The 17,374-nt window shown below is 41.3% G+C and overlaps 1 protein-coding gene across 3 annotated transcripts in view; it reads right to left on the bottom strand.

The window, feature by feature from the left end:
* The window catches only part of AKT1 (AKT serine/threonine kinase 1), a 77,655-nt gene that overhangs the window by 15,036 nt on the left and 45,245 nt on the right, over positions 1 to 17,374 (bottom strand). For all 3 annotated transcript variants that reach the window (XM_066321667.1, XM_066321669.1, XM_066321670.1), the window contains 7 exons: positions 16,706 to 16,817; positions 13,814 to 13,961; positions 8,073 to 8,204; positions 7,839 to 7,904; positions 5,926 to 5,994; positions 5,093 to 5,218; positions 3,701 to 3,829 (listed from right to left, as the gene is read on the bottom strand). In XM_066321667.1, the coding sequence (XP_066177764.1) occupies positions 3,701 to 3,829; positions 5,093 to 5,218; positions 5,926 to 5,994; positions 7,839 to 7,904; positions 8,073 to 8,204; positions 13,814 to 13,961; positions 16,706 to 16,817 (782 nt within the window). The remainder of the gene's footprint in view (positions 1 to 3,700; positions 3,830 to 5,092; positions 5,219 to 5,925; positions 5,995 to 7,838; positions 7,905 to 8,072; positions 8,205 to 13,813; positions 13,962 to 16,705; positions 16,818 to 17,374) is intronic.

Raw genomic sequence — 17,374 nt, 5'->3', positions numbered from 1 at the left:
ACAAATACTTAATAACTAATCTACATCAAACACTAAGAGCCAGAACACCACTCCTAACATTTGACTGGCTCTAAGGCTGTAAAACGGCAGCCAAATTGTCTGGAAATGTTTCCCCTCCAACCCTTTGCCCTGCTCCAAAGGCACTTTTGCCTCTGCTTAGAGGGTTGTGAACACAGGAACAGTCAGTGGGGTGGATATCTGCCAGGTCTCACAGCAAAAGGAGTCCAGCACAGTTCATTCTTCCCTTCCCCTGGGCACTTCCACCTAGTAAAGCAGCGGCTGCTGCAGGGACTCAGGACCCCAGCAGTGCTCTCCACCTCTCCCGCTTGCTCCAGAGAAGCCCTGCCACAGTGCAGTTCTGATCTCCTGCACAGTGGGCTGCTGAAGGGAGCAAGGAGAGTTTTGTGGCTTGTGCAGTGGATGTTACAAGGATTCTCTAGACTTTGTGTCTCCTATGCAGTTGTCTGTAGCTGACACCAGCATCTCATGTTCCAGACCCTGTCCTCAGGTTTTAGTTATCATCTTTACTCCCTGCATGGGCCTGCACTGAGCTGCTTACTCTTGCTAAGAGCACAAACCACAACTGCACCACCATCCTGTTTTCTTGCTGCACAGCTCTGTATGAGCTTTACATTCCTGCGATTCAGAATAAAAAGGTAAAGGAGCCAAAGTCAGTGCAAGTCTAACAAAAGTAAGATCTCAGCCTCTTACAAATCTTGATATAAAGATTTTGCACATAAAAAAGAACCATCGAGGCACTTCATGTAACAACTGTTTGCATTCTGCCTCTCTTTATTCACTAATTATTCCCCTTAATTATCTGAACGAGGGAGAGGGCCTGCAGTAAAATTCAAAAGGCTGCCAGGTATTAGATTACCCCACGTCAGTCTATTTACAGCATCCCCGGCCGTATGATTCACACCAAACGACAGCTGGCTGTGCAGCTGCCCCCTCCATGTCCAGGCCGGCACAGCTGCCGGCCGGCCGGGATTCCAGGAGCCGGCCCCGTCCTTCCCGAGGCTCCCGAGGCTCCGGGAGATTGTGTGACAATGCAGTTCCCGCTCTGAGTCACCCCGCTCAACCAGCGCTTCCTGTTCACACTCCCCTACACTTGCCTTACCTAAAATAAAACACTCACACGGCCTCCGATTTGTGTTTTTATTTTTTTAACTGCTGCAATATGCAGCAATAGGCAAGATGCAATAGGAAAGACTGAAAGAAAAAGAAAATCACAGAGACCTCTGTTGTACACGTAGTTAAAGGTGCTTCCAACATGCAGTAAACATTTCAGATGCTGCTTTAAAAAGTGTATTAATACTCTGCATTATAAGCTAGATTACTAACTACAACAATTTCCTTCATCTCCACTACCTTTAAACAGAATATAAAATGCTTTAAATAGGATATAAAATTTCTTGAAAGTTCTTTAGCACAATTGTATATCCTTTTATCAGTGACTGCACAGAAGACAGCAATGGTGTGAGTATTAAAAATACACCATAAAAAATAAAGATACTGCCTTCATCCATGATTTATTGCAACACACTGGATAGCTGGGGAGCAGTAAAGTAACAAGGTCATTTCACTTAAATTAAAGGATCATCATTTCCTAACGAGCAGCTCTAGACTGTTGTGAGCTGGAATTCGAAAAAGAAGGCAAGAACAGCTGTAAACATCACAGCCATTGATGCATCTGACACATCAAAGTTGACATGGTTCAGTCACTGTCATCCATGCATGAGATTCCAGTAGGAACCTAAAAACAACACTGCAACAACTGTACAGACACACTGCTGTGCTGGACTCGAGTTACAAATGCAGACAGGAGCATCGACACCCCTGCTTTTAAGGATGTATGACCTTAAACACACGGAAGATCACTTGCACACAATTGCCAGATTTTTGCATGTTATCAACCAGATTACAAAAGCCTCCCCAGAATTTAACACTCTAACTCACAGATGGGATTTGTGAGTAAGGAAGAGAGCTGAGTTAATCAAAAGGATTTGTCCTTCAGGGTTTTTGGATGAGCCAACTCATCATAAATATTAAAAAGAAACAAATAATAGCAAGTAATACAACAGGAAGAACAGCCCAACTGCCTGCACAGGGAATCCCCACATTCCAAGTTAGGAAAAACCAAAACAATAAATATTTTTAGCGTCCTCATAAAATCCTTGATGAGAAACTGAAGTTCAGCAATTGATTTTAAGAGGGAAGCTAAAATAAAAGCCATGTTTATGAATAATAAACACTCTGTCATGCTGCTAATTACTCTCAGCATCAGTAAATCTCAAATTGTGGTGCAGGGACCCCAATTTAGATTCACTGAAGACTTCTGGTGATCCATGGAAAAGCTGGCAGTCATCATGAGACTGGCTCCGCCTCTTTGTTGCAAGCTACTTCGACAGGTGCCCACGTTCTTCATTATTACAAAAGACTGGAGGCCCTTGAAAGCAGCTGGGAGTTAAAAAAAAAAAAACAACACAACAAAAACCAAACAAAACCCAAGAGCATGCTGCCACCACTATGAAAGCAGGGAGCACAAAAGCACTGATCAGCAAAGACATCAACTCTCAGCAGAAATATTCCTCCTCCACGCTGGTTTCCCATCCTTTGTTACTTCTGTACAGTTCAATTCAAGGCAGGTTTGCAAGGCTCAAGTCTCCCAAGTCAGAGGAAAGCTGTGCCAACAATCTATAAGCTGCCGGCAGCCCAAGGCTCACTTCTGCATGTGCTCTGAGCAGGACAGAAATGTAAATGCCACGGGAAGCAAAGCCACACTGTAAGGGGAGCAGCCCCACGGGAGGCACACCAAGCTGCCTTGGGCTCTGCGCCCTGAGAGTCCAGGAGTTTGCTTCGACACAGCTCTGAGTGTGGGCAGAGGACCAGCGTCTGCCTGCAGAGCACCGAGCGTGCACACAGCCCCTACAACCTGCCTGCACTTCTCATCTGCCCCCAAGCCATCACAGCAGCAACACCACCTCTGCTGCAAAACTCACAGTGTTTTCAGGAACAAACCTGCATTTCCACTTTGCATTTGAAAAGGAAGGAAAAAAAAAAAAAAAAAGCCCCCAAAAAATTTTTCCCCAAAACAAACTGTTCGGCAACTGAGATCCCCTGCCTGAATTTACTTCCTCTGAAACTGGAGAGCTCAAATCAACACTGAGAAATATCTTGTGCTTTTACAGTCATAAAACAGTCAGCATTTTTAATGAATGCCATGCTAAATAATGCAGAAAAAGCTTGGTCTGTCCTGTTTCTGAAAGCATGTCACCTTTAACTGTCCTCATATAGTAATGGAATTGGACAATACCTTTACTTCTTAAGTCCTATTGATACCTTTCAAATAGGACAACACAGAAAGCTGCAAAAAGGTAACCTATCATGAAATATCTGAAGAGATTAAAAAGAAGGTTTTTTAAAATTACGTATCTGATACAAGAAACAAGCACTGATCCAGTAAAATGTACATATTCCATCAAGTGGAAGAAACTACCCTGCCAAAAAATTACCACGTATCATTATGCTAAAGATGTGTTCCAGATCATGATGAATAAAGGAGTCTCAGTATGTGTAATTATATAACAGCAGTTAGTGCACGAGCACATCATGGCACAGGAATTTATTCTGTACTCCTACTGCTACCATGGAAGGCACATAAGAAGGCAATTTAACACAACAGTCAACATAAACATACCTCTGGTGCAAGATACTCTGGAGTGCCACAGAAAGTCTTCATTGTTGCTCCATCCTTGATGCCTTCTTTACATAGTCCAAAGTCTGTTATTTTTATGTGTCCATCTTTATCCAGCATAAGATTTTCCAACTGGGAAGAAAAGCCAAATTAAGAGACATGATTACCTGTAATATATACACTGGTCCTGACCAGGATAATCAAAGAAATTAATTTTGCAGATCCGTTTTGAACATGCGGTCAGAGCCACAGCAGCTACCTGAGCATGTAAAATGTAAATATACATTTGTAACATTTTCCTAGTTTTTTAGGGAACATTAAGTAACTAATTTGTAGTCTTAGGTTCACTAACCGTATATACAGAAAGAACAGAGAACCTGAACATTCTATTTATGCTTCTACAATATCATCACAATAGAACACCAGTTCTTTAGAAAGTATATTAAGTATTCCCCCTCACACAACTTCATCCCTGCTTTTACTCTGATTCTATGAAATAATCTGTACCAGTAAATAATATCATAAAATAAATAAAACAGAAACCATATGCAACGTTAAGGAACCACTTCCAAAGAGACCCTTTAAATAAGAATCACTATATACATTTACTCAGCACATGGTATTCATCCCCACCCCAAGTCTCTAATTTTTGAGAAAGTCAGCCAGGTATTAGGACAGTTTTCTCAGTGTATCAATAAAGTGCATTACAGGGGAATCACAGTAATATGGGAGACAAAATCCCATCAGATATCCCAAAATTACTTTGGCGTGGTCTCAAAACATTACAGAGCATGCTTCATCTTAGACTGCCCTTAAATAAACTACCAGGATCTCTTCATCCTGTCCTGAAAACTCTTCTCAGGAAGAAAGAAAATACTACTTTTCTATTTTCTTCAAGAATTTCTCTAGTTTGTTTGCCCTGAGATACCTTGTTTGGTTGGGGTTTCTTTTCCCCTTCTGTATTCCCCAAACAAATGAGTTACTTGAAGCTTAAGCAGTTACAGTGAAGATGATGTGAGCACACTGCAAGGGAGCACAACATCCATGCAGTGTGAATTTCCATCTCTCTCGTAAGACCAAGATTATGTTCCACCATGCAGAAGCACCAGCAAAGTCTCTCTCAGAACATAAGCAGGCAAGTGAAAATGAAACCCCTGTAGCCCAGTAACCCTCCATGTTCTCTGAAATGCTGCCAGAGTCACAGTAAACGCCTTATGCAGCTTCTTGGACTGTCAAAGGGTTTAGACATCCTGTAAAGTCCAACCCAACAGCTGCAACAATAGTTTGGATAAAGTTCAGTCAGGAAAAATTTCTTAATAGTTCAGGATCATTTGCTTTTTTAACAACAAACAAAAAGCCAAACCCCAAAAGCCTGAAAACTATTTTTCTACATACCTTCAAATCTCTATAAACCACATTCTTCTCTGAATGCAGGTAATCCAGCGCTGAAACAATCTCAGCCCCGTAAAACCGAGCTCGGTCTTCAGAGAAGACACGCTCTCTTGACAGATGGAAAAACAACTACAAGAATAATAATTTTCAACTTTAAATGTTTCTGAATTATGTCTTGCAGTTCACAGGCCATCCTGCTTGGAAGGTGCTTTTACCTAAGAGAAAACCCCTTCCCACGCTCACCCAGCTGTGTTCCCAAATGACTTTAAAAAGCATCATAAATTAAATGATGAGATAATTATTTCTTATATTCACAGATGCAGAGTGATAACCAGTTCATGCACTACAGTCTTACAGGTTCAGAGAATTATAGAGCTATTTTTGACTGAACTACAATTACATATTAGAACTATGGCCTAATGCATGATTTAGAGAAATGTTAATATTGCAACTTTTCCTTCCTGACTGTAATAGTAGTTAACAGTTTCTAGTTCTTCCTCCAAGCCTACTCACAATATTAAGTTTTAAAACTTGTCTGACAACTACAGCAACTAGAAAGCAACCTTGCCTTCTTGGACAACTTCTAAATATCAGATTACAATATACTGCTGTCATGTAAAATATGAACCTATGCCCAAAACCTCTATGTTCTAAAAATGGAGTTGAAAAAATTAAGTCTTACTTCACCATGTTAAACCTGTTAACAGCTCTGTTTAACTGGGACAACTTGGATTAATTAGAATTGGAAAAACGGGCCTTAGCTAAATAATGTCAAGCAAAATTAGTATTAAAACAGGAAAATCCTAAAGTATTCAACATTATTGTATTTCCCTTACCTCTCCTCCATTAGCATACTCCATAACAAAACACAAGCGATCATGTGTCTGAAAGGAATACTTTAAAGCCTGAAACAGATTTAAACCAAAACTTATTAGACAGATCACAGTGACAGTTAGAAAAGCATTTTTAACAGATTTTCAAAAGCAGACATGAAATTTTCTATTTTAGAAATTTTATAAACTTTTTGTCCTTAAATCTTATATAACACTTGTATTTTCCTGTTGCAGCTGAGGACTGATTCACTGCCAACATATTTCATTAAATACAGTTAATAAAACATTAAACAAATTCCTTGCAGAAGCTATCATCACCTAAAATGCTGCAAAACAAAGTCCTGGCCCATTATCAGGGACTCAAAGTGTACCGACAGTGACTGGGAAGTTTCCTCCTCTGGCTACAGGTTCAACTGATAGGTAAGAGGCACAACCAAACCCTGGAGCACAAGGTTTCACCATACTGGCTACAAGACCTCTTATATGAAACAGGCAAGTATTTTCACACACCAGCCCCCTGGCCTCTACCCTGCTGCCTGCAACTGCTCCCTGCTGACAGCCTGCCAGGGGATTGGCCAACACTGGCAATATCAATTTGGTAGCAATTCACAAAAACAGAGTGGATGGAGGCTGTGATGGAGAGTCACAAGGTACCTGTGTGACTGTCTCCTGTCACATGTATTCCTGTAGCAAGCGTAACATCAACTTGTTTGCCATACTATTAAGATTTTTCATCACAGAATATGCTGAGCTGGAAGGGGCCCAAAAGGATCATCAAGTCGTGGCCCTGCACAGGACCACCCCCAGAATGCCACCATGGGCCTCAGAGCATTGTCCAATTTCTTCTTGAACTATCAGGCTGGTGCTGTGACCACTTCTCTGGGAAGCCTATTCCAGAGCCCAACTACCCTCTAAGAATCTTTTCCTAATACCCAAGCTAAACCCAGTCTTGTATTTAACATCTCAAGACAAGCTCTTGTTCTGGATATTTGAGTTTATGAAAGTATTAAAAAGAAAATACTGCATATGATATTGTTATCTTTACTGCAAAGAGTGACACTTTTAAACCAGTCACATTTCTCCTGGAAAAATCAAGGACCAGGTTTTAGACATGTCAATATTATCGATTTTACTCAATAGAGGCAATATTTACTTCCAGAGGTCACACTTAAATTCCAGCTAAGCCCCTGTAACTGGCCAAAGGAAACAACACAGTCTCTTAGAGGCTTTAAGCAGTTGTAAACAATTCAGAGGCAACTTGTAACAGACATTAGAAACAAAATCTTAAGATGGAACCTGGATATCTGAACTCAGCCCAGAGAGACTGCTGGCACTGGAAGTCTAAAATAAGAATATGGTTTGACTTTACAATCCAAAAGGAAAGGAGCAGATAGAGCATAGTTCTGCTCTTCCCCTCCCCATTCCCTATGCTCCTACCAAAATGATTTGGCTGGTATTACCAGTGCTCTGAGTCCACACTGAGCTGTTTCTGGGAGCTTAGAAAAACAACAAAGACAAATTTTTCCCCTCTGTATATCTTCCTGAATTTGTCTGTCACAAGATCAGGGTCACTCTGATCTCTGCTACAAAGAGGAGACCAAACATTTGAAAGGCAAGGAAAGCAGATACTCCTCTCAGAGATAGCAAGTCATTAAATGGGTGAGCCCTAATGTCGAACCACACCCTGAAACACTGTATTCAGAGGTGCTGAGGACCTGCTCTGCAAGAATCAGAAAACTTGAAAAAGTATTTTTATTTGGGCATCCCAAAAATGGAAGGGTACAAAACTACAGAGCCACTCTGAAAACACAGATCTGAGATGCATTATGTAAATTAAAAAAAAAAAAAAAAAAAGGTAAGGAAAGTCTTGGTGGTGCTGATGTCAAGTTACACTGCACAGAGGCAGAAATGCTTACTGTTAGGAAGGGGTGCCGAGAGTTCTGTAAAACCCGGTTTTCTGTCAGCGTGTGTGCTACTTCATCCTGAAACACAAGCAGAAGGAAATCAGCAAAGTGACTCCCCAGATCAGGGGTCCATTTCAAACACCAATGGAGAGCAATTATTTACAACCGCTCTGAGAATCCTTCCCATGACTTTGATAAAGGCTGTATCAAAGGTGAACCACATCCCTAAGTTTCCCATCTACTCACCTTTGCTACAATAACTTCCTTCTTCAGAATTTTCATGGCGTAATACCGTCCAGTTGCTTTTTCTTTAACTAAAATGACCTTTCCAAAAGTGCCTTTTCCCAGTAGCTTAAGGTATTCAAACTCATTCATGGTCTGTTAATGATACAGATAAAGAAGAAGTGAATTACCTGATCTAACAAAAAGTGTATTATTCTCAGACCAGAACTCCTCATTCCTGTGAAAATGCATCGCATATGTCACACATTTGGGTTTTTTAATCCTTTTGTTTAGTAGAATTCAGGAGCAGAAATGGTTCTTCCACAAAAATGAATGCCAGTGCACTCTCAAAGACAACCAATCAAACTATTTACAGAAAATCATAAGCTTTCAATTAACTGAACACTCTTTTGCATGACTCAACAGTACAAGTAACACTGAACATATTAATCCACAGCCATACTGACCTCTTGGCCAGTGCAGACATTCATGAAAAGGCACATACTGCTCTGACTCCAGGATTGAACCCATACCTTTTTTCTGATGCTCCCCACCTCTCTAGGAGACAAATTTTCTTGTGCTTCATTAAACAGCACCAAAATCCAGAGACAACATGATTCCCTGTAAGGCCTCTATGCACTTGCTCAAAGGGACTTTGAAAGGGCTTTCTACTGGTTCACACACTCCGAGTTGGACATACAGGAGAAATACCAACCAGATATTCTCATGAGGTCAAAACAACACAAAACACTTACTGGCAAACTTCAGAAAATCAGGCAACTTTGGCTAAAGGTTTACTGCAACATCCAATCAACATAAAACACTTCTCAAAGTATTAACTTGGATCATTCACATTAACTTTAAATTCAAACCTGATACCCATTTGATGGTAAGCTACTCAAAATACTCCAACAAGGGGGAAATGAGGAGAAAAACAAAGACAGAAAAGATACAGAAAAGCACAGATACAGCTACCAACTCCTGGACTCCAGCCGTGTTCAGATAGAAACTCCAAGAAGAGGTAGGGTCCAGACAAGGTGATTGCCTTGTGTTCGGCCCTCAATACCCCTTGGCCTTCATGGGACACATACATGTCCCAAATTGCCACTGTTATCCCTCCCACCAAGCAGGTTTCAGGGGGATTACCAGAACCTGTACCCAGGTTAAGAGGAAGAGGTCAGTGGGTACAATGGGAAACAACATTCAGTAAAATTCTACTACCTAGTAATCTGAATGGCCTCAGCAGTGAGGTCCAATATATAACAACACTTAGTCATTCCAAGCTCCTCAGCACATATTTTTAGTCAAGGTCCTGAGTTTGGACAAAATACTTTCCAACTTTACCAGACTCTTCAGCAGTTTTCAAATCCCCAATCTTTTTTCTCTTAATCATTTATGCCTTCTTCATCTACAGCTGGAACTTCCCAGCTCCACTTCAGCTCCACTGTCAGCCCCTTTTTTTTGTCCTTCCAGGGCCACCAACAGTTCAGTATCCTCTTCTGTACAATCATGCCTCACACATTGCTTACCATTACTACACACACTTCCCTAAACACAGTAATTTTATACTCTGCACGGAGGAGGAGATAGGAAGAGGTACACAAACTTGTTTCCATCATCACATGAAATCCTATATGTGAGCTCCCAAAACTATTGGAGGGAGAAACCTTTTCCACTCTCTGGCAACCAGACGGAAAACACGTATACCTCAAAATATTGCAGCAAGAAACTCACATAAACATATGTGAACATAAATATCTTAAAACCTTTCAAGATAAAAGCATGTAAACACTTGATGCAGCAAAGGACAGCAACTCTGTCTTATCACCACTTCATCCTCTCATGGAACACTTCTAGAAGGAGAAAACTTGGTCCCAACTCAGACCTTCAAAAAGAGGAATCATCTACTTAGTAATCTTTTGTGCTCTCTGCTATAGAAAGTCCAACTGAATAATTAACAATCAGTGAAAACAATCTTAGAACACATCAAAAATGCAACTATCACTAATGAAACTTATCTAGTACCTTAACAATACTAATGAGCATTCTAAGCATCATGTAGGCCAACTTGAGTTAGAGTACCCAGCTATCCTTTTGAGACGTTCTCACTTTAGACAGAACAATTTTCATTGGATCTACATATTTTGTTACATCCAGTTTTGCAAATTTGGACTCCAGTCCAAAGCCAACCAATAATATGTATTTGTTCTATGTGTGTGATGTTAGAGTGGTCCTTAGGGAAAAGGACACCACCCTCTTTTCTTTCTTGCTCAGCCCTTTGAAATCATACTTGCTACTACAGTTGTTAGGTACAAGGTCCTGCTAGGATGGTCGACCAATCCCAGAGCAAACAACTGTGCTGGCATACTGGGGACACTGTTCTGAAAATACAAAATGATAAACCATTTAACACATCTCATTTTAGAGCTCAGATTTCATTGCAGCTTCATTGCAAACAGATTTACTGTTTACTGTATTGTCCAGTACAGGCTCCTCTGTGCTCCTCTTTGTCCAGAGCTGACGTTATTCACATAATTAAGGTGTCTCCAGCTGCAGATCTCACTGCAGATCTCTGTGTGTATAGTTAAAGTCCTTTTCACTTCTGCTTAAACAGCTCCTTATTCCACTTCCAAAATACACCCAGTCTTCTGGCTGGCCAGGATATAACTTGAACATCCAGAGTTATTACCAAGACTAAAACACCAAACTTGCACAACGATAAAAGTATTTTTTTCCCCAGGAGGTTACGGATTCTGCAGTTCCACCTCTGGCCTCTAGCGGCAGGCAAGGCTCAATACCCACTGCTGCCAAGAGGAGGCAGTATAGGAGGAGTTTGCAAAGCTTCATCGCAAATAGAGAGAAACTTTGAGGCTATTTGAATTCACTACTCTCTCTCACTTTTTGGAGTTGGTACAGAGAACTTTTTGTCTCGGTTTTGATCCTTAAATGTTGCAATAAATAACAATAACATCGGAGAAGGCCAACAGGACACCATGTGTTTCCCGTGCATTGGTTCGAAGTCCAGTGCCTCCCACTCTCTCCCAATAATTTTACATGTTGGAATGGGGAGACGGATTAGTTTTTCCTTCTCCAACTGATTTAAACTTTTCACATAATAGGTGGCTCCCTCCTCAGAGAGCTTTATTTCATTCCCCATCAGTGAAATTTTCTAAACATTACCAGTTTTATTTTCTGTAGAATCACTGCTAATTTTTCCTTGCAAATTAACCAAATCTGTTGCAGAGTAAGATATCATCACCATCGGTTCTGCCTCTTAATAGCAGGGCTTGGGGTGGGATGCAGTGGGGGTTGGCTTTGCTGAGTCAAACCCCTCCTCCAAGGAGTGGAGGGAGGTGACATCAGTGACATCATGCTCAGGGAGTCCCACCTCCTCATTTTTTACCGATGGACAGAGTTTATGGGTTGGTGGGAGGGTTGGCTTTGTTGCATCAAACTCCTCCAAAGAGCTGAAGGGGTTGAAATCACCTTCAGGGCGGCCCAACTTCTTCCCTAGGTTGGAAGACCCTGGTTCATCCTCCACACCTTCCTCAATGGTGTTAATTTGCAACTATAAAGCTCTTTGGTTCTGCACAAAGTTGTTTAACAGGTTTCTCAGGTTTGGGGCTAGTTGCTTTTGGGCTGTTAATTCTCACTCCGCCCTGAGGCGAGCTATTGTTTCAGCCTCCAAGGCAGTTTGCAACTTCATCAGCTTTTTCTCTGGCCCTTCCAACATGTGCTTCTTTATCTTTCTGGACAGCCATTAAAGACTCTGAAGTGGAACCCTTACCAGGTGTTTTTTTCCCTGCTTTTGACATAGTTCAAATATTCTAGGCAAGTATCTCTGTTCTGCCAGTTTTTCTCAGACTACATGTCTGTGTCTGATCAAGCTTCAATACCCGGGATTCCATAACCTTTTTGCCAGAAAACACCGGTTTTGACCGAAAACTACCTTCTCCTTATTCTGAGTTGGATACACGGGAGAAATTCCAACCAGATATTTGCATGAGGTCAAAACAACATAAAACAATGGCAAACTTCAGAAAATCAGGCAACTTTGGCTAAAGGTTTACCACAACATCCAATCAACATAAAACACTTCTCACAGCATTAACTTGGACCATTCAACTTGGCAAACTTTGAATTCATTCGACGGTAAGTTACTCAAAATATTCCAACAAGAGAGAATGAGGGAAAAAAAAAAAAGTGAGAAAAGATACAGAAAAGCACAGATACAGCTACCAACTCCTGGATTCCAGCTGTGTTCAGATAGAAACTCAAGAAGAAGTAGGTTCCAGACAAGGTGATGGCCTCGTGTTTGGCCCTCAATACCCCTCGGCCTTTATGGGTCTTTCCCCCAGGTGGCAATTACGGTCATTTGGCCACTCAGTAGCTGGGTTAGGGGAGAATGGAGCACTGCCTCTGGTGTACCAGTGACTGGCAGCTCTGCCAGGCTGGGATACAGGCTCTAGGGGGGTGTGGGACAGCTCACTGCCTCATCAGCGCATGGCTGGACTGTCTCCTTCCCCCACACACATGCACCCTAAACCTACACAACCAAAGGCCGCTGCAGCCTCAGTTTAAAAATTTAAAATGCCACCACCAGCAAACTTTTCCATATTCTTTTCTAGAGCTGGCTGAGGAGATTTTCTGCTAAATTGCTCAATACAGTTGATGCCAGGACCCCAGTAATCATTTTGGTCATCCTCATTAACAAGTCCAGGAAGAGAGAGTCACTGCTTCAGAAGACTGTACCCATTTGATGAATGAGGTTGTTCTTATGTTTCTATGAACATAAGGATCTGCTCAGGATCTGTTCAGCCAAAGACCCAGAAGCCTACTGGCAAGCTCTGACTCAGAGTGGGATGAAAGTATCCACCCACATCACTCTGAGAGCCACTGACGCGACACAAGGGTAACACACAAGCTTAGTGAAGACAGTGGTGGATAGCTATCTTTTTACAGAAAAATTTCATCAGTTTTCCCAAACTGAATCCAACGTATGGAAGTGGGTAAGAATGAGATGAGGTAGGTAATGGTGAGATGAAGACACAAGGAAGTGCCCACCTAAAATCCAGAGACAACACATTCACATTGGGAAAGATTCTATCAATTCCCTCTTGCAGAAACAGGTGGGAACACTTTCAAAAACAGAAATACGAAGAGAAGAACACAATGGGGTAGAAAGAAATAAAAGGAAGTTGAAGACAAATACCTAAAAAGGCTCAAGAGGCATCAGCCTATCTCCTCTGGCATGTACTCATGTCATGGAAGGCTATTCCTTAGCTGGCCCACTGCATGCAGATTGTGCAGTGCTAATGCAAAATCCCAAGTTCTAGGAGCACTATGGACAGACACTGCAGTGGCTGGCTGGAGGTAGCCTAAACCCTTAATCCAGAGCAATTAAATCCACGGACCCACCCTAAATCCTGCAAATCCACCAGAATACCTTTGCACCAGCCTGCAAGGAGTTTATAGAGTCACAAGGTCCAGCAGGAGCTTTGGTTTCAGGCTCTGTACCACAGGAAAATAAGGCAAACCAAACCCAGACCTGAGCTGGCCTTGAAAGCCATCCAGTGAGGACATGTGAAGTCAGAACTCTGGCAGACTCAGACAGGCTCTGCTCAGCTGAGACAATTGTCTCCTCCAGAAGCTGCATCTACAGCAATCATGTAACTGTCAGGGGAACAGACACTGTTTGGTGGCTACTTCTTGTCTATATTTGAGAAGACCTAAAAATTAGTCATTCCTGCTATATCTCCACTTACCACTTTGTGTTTTGGTTTTGTCATAGAAACTTCCATTTCTTCGGCACCTGAATTATCACTGGGAGAGCCAGATCTAAAATCCATCATCTCTTCCTCTTGTTTCTTGAGGCTGTCTGCTACTGTTTGGATGGCTTTTGTCCATTCTTCCCTGGCAAAATATAAGCAAAGACATTAATTACTTGTGGCTTCAGATTACCATCTGCCATGGCAAGGACAACCAAGGAATACAGGAGCCACTAATACTCTCTGATGAATCAATGGAAGAAGATATGATGAATTGTGTGCATTTTCAAGCACTGTAAAAATGCTTTTTTAAAATCTTTATTAATTGTACTAGAAACAAGAGCCAACTGAAGTCCTCCCACTCTGGACATAATACGAGGCTTTTCAGATAAGGGAATTTCTAATGGACATTCAGTCAACAGCTCAGGATGTGACCTGGTGATACAGAGATTCACATAACCAAAACAGACCTGCCAAAACCAAAAAGCAAAAGGCTTACATGAAGTACAAAGTTTGAGAGCTTCTACATTTCTATGGCGCACTGAAATACACATCCAACTGATGGGGACACTATGGCACCTCTTCACCGACGTTTCCCAAATTTTAGTGGCTGTAGTGGCAAGGGATGTTCCTGGAATAGCTATTTAAGCTCAGGACAGTTAGGTTATTCTTCTGCTGTAAAGATGATTACGTTAGTACAGCAACTGCTGTGTAAACTTTAGCAGAATGTCAGCAAAAGCAGTGACATTTCATCTTAGACACAGGTCTTGGTTACAATAAAGTTTCCACAGCTGTTTCAGCCATCAGTGCTCTAACAGTGACCCCTTCAACTCCAATGGAGACCACTTCCACTCCAGTGTCCTTTGGGAGATTTCACACCTTTGGAAGCTACTGAAGTGAAAGTTCTTGGCCTTCACTCGATTTCACTGCAAATTTATTGAACATAAAGAATACAACTCATAAGGGCTTCCAGGGACTCGGGACAGGCTTTAAAGAAACACACAGAGGTTGAAGACACATCCAGTGGACTATCTGAACTTAACATATTTACTGTCTTTTGTATATGTAGGGAACAGGATGTGGTGGTTTAGTTGGTGTTTTCTAGGGACTGGGTAAATTCTTCTCCTAAGGACATCCCAGGTATTTCGCTACTACAGCAGGATCAGCAGCAGCCAATGCTGAACAACTCTGTGCACAATCTGCAGTGCAGCTGTGCCATCCTTATCAATGTCCAATTTTTCACTAGTCCTATGAAGTTGTTTTTTTAAAAAAAATCATATCTGAACATGTGAGTTTCCATTTATAATGGATGCAAGAGGCAGATCATTCCTCAGAGGAAGCAAAGTGTATGGGAAAAAGTATCCAACACAAGATTTTAATGAAAACTGCACCACATAAGGTGTTTCCTGCTCCGTGCATTTTTTGTTTTGGATTTTGCCTGAATTGTGCACAATTCATCCAGCCCTGTCTGGGGCAGGAAGGTAATGCCAAACATTCAGACTCCCAGCACAGACTGCCCTATTCACCATCACTAACACATTCCCTTATTTACTGGTCATATTTTTATATTCAAAATAATTTAAAAAGAACTTCTGCACTTTTCTCTCTCCATTTCTTTCATAAAAGCAAACACTGGTTCTAAAGGCATATAGAAAGCTAAAGGCATATTGACCTTCATATCTCTTTTGTTACTGACTTGGTTGAGATCTCAGCCCTCCTGAAGTGAATATCTTTGATTTCTAGGAGAACAGAATTTCACCCTTAGCTTTTATATCTCAAGAGTACATAACAGAGGTGACTAACACTCCGAGCCCTGAAGTGTCACAAAGCTGACTTAATTGGCTAGGAGGGAACAAAACAAGACTGAAATACAATCTTCCCCCAAGTGGAAACTGCTATTCACTCCCTTTAGGGTCACTGACCACGAAGTTCCTAAAAAAAAAGACAGGACCAGTTTCTTTTTCTTCGCTTTTAATTTGACTTAACCTTCTTCTGATCATTGTATCAGAATCAAAAGCAATAATAAGGAGCACGCAAAGTGCACGCAACGGTTATGAAAAAAGCGAGTAATAGCGGGTAGCATATACTGGTCTTCAAAATAAACACATGCTAGTATCGTATCTAGAGAGGACCAGGGTTTTAAGATACCCACTCCCTAAAGGCAATGATACTGGAATAATTTAAGTTCAGTTTCTGAAGAGCAAGTAAATATTTAAATACTCAGTAGTTGTATTATAGCTGTACTGGAAGACTGTTCTCTCTGGAGGTAAGAGATCAATTCTCCAATGATGAGAGCACAGGATGTAGCTCTTAGCTTTGTTTCCTAAAGGATGAAACAGAAATCTGCACCTGCAGCAGATAACTATCACCTTCATTATCTAATTTGCATAAAACATTAGCAATCAGCAATGATACAACTAACTTTTCCTTTAGAAATAGGGTGTCTAGACTTTAAAAGGTCACTATTTTGATACAACTCAACTCTGGCTGAATCTATTTCACTTGTGCTCATCCTTCCAGAAACTCCCAGGTCAGAAACTCTTCATTTTACATACCACAACATTTCCAGTGAGAAATGAACCTTATGTTTCCAGAAATAACTACCTGTGTGCTGGTACACACCTGCACCTGTCCGTTTTGGATACCCAGCCTAGCAACAATTCACTTACAAACCCTGCTCAAAATCCACTCTCTGAAACTCTGCTTTAGGATTGCTTTTATACTGGAAAATGCACTAAAACTGAGGCACTCGAAAATTATTTGTCACTTCTCAGTCCAGACGTACATCATCTGATAAATAAGAGCTTCAGCAGAGGACTCACTATTAATGCTGAACACTTACATCTGCTTTTGCAAGGAGTTTATGCATTAAATATGAATGAAACATACCGCTCCTCTGGAGTCTCCACATGAAATGTTCTTTCAATTACTGTGGTCCACTGGAGGCATCTAATGATAAATGTGTTTGGTTTAGGTCGCTCTGTCTTCATCAGCTGGCACTCTACCACAATCAAGGAAGAAAAGAGTCATGGTACATAAGCAGGTTTAAATAATCATTTGTCTTTATTCTTATCTAGCAAACTGTTGCAATTAATCAGCCACAGAAATCTCTGTAAGTACTTCTTTAGGAGCCTTGAGACAATTTACTGTGTTGATGAAACCAATAAATAGCTTGGGAGATAGCCATCTAAGCAGGTCTGAAATCAAATTCTGCTTTGAAAGGCTCCACATTTGGCCTGCCCATAGAGGTAAGAGAATGTGATGTGATTACACAGAAGCCATTCAGACTCAGGTCCCATACTCTAAAGGTCATCCAGAGCATAGCACATGGTCAAAGTCATTTGATAATGCAGCAATTACATATACTGAAACTGAAGTCAAGCCCCCACATTTCCTCCTCCTGACTTTCCCACATAAAACCCCATCCATGGGTTTTTATCCAGGGAGCTGCAAGAGAATGCCTGGTCATTTTGCAGCAACCTGATGAAGATCAGACTCAGCATTTCCAGCCCTCAAACACTAGAGGGAACATCAAACTGCTAAGGCACCCCCTGAGAA

This window comes from Sylvia atricapilla, chromosome 6 (assembly GCF_009819655.1).
Source record: "Sylvia atricapilla isolate bSylAtr1 chromosome 6, bSylAtr1.pri, whole genome shotgun sequence".
NCBI lineage: Eukaryota > Metazoa > Chordata > Aves > Passeriformes > Sylviidae > Sylvia > Sylvia atricapilla.
Note: the sequence above shows the minus strand (reverse complement) of the source record. Positions and strands in the feature narration are given on the sequence as shown.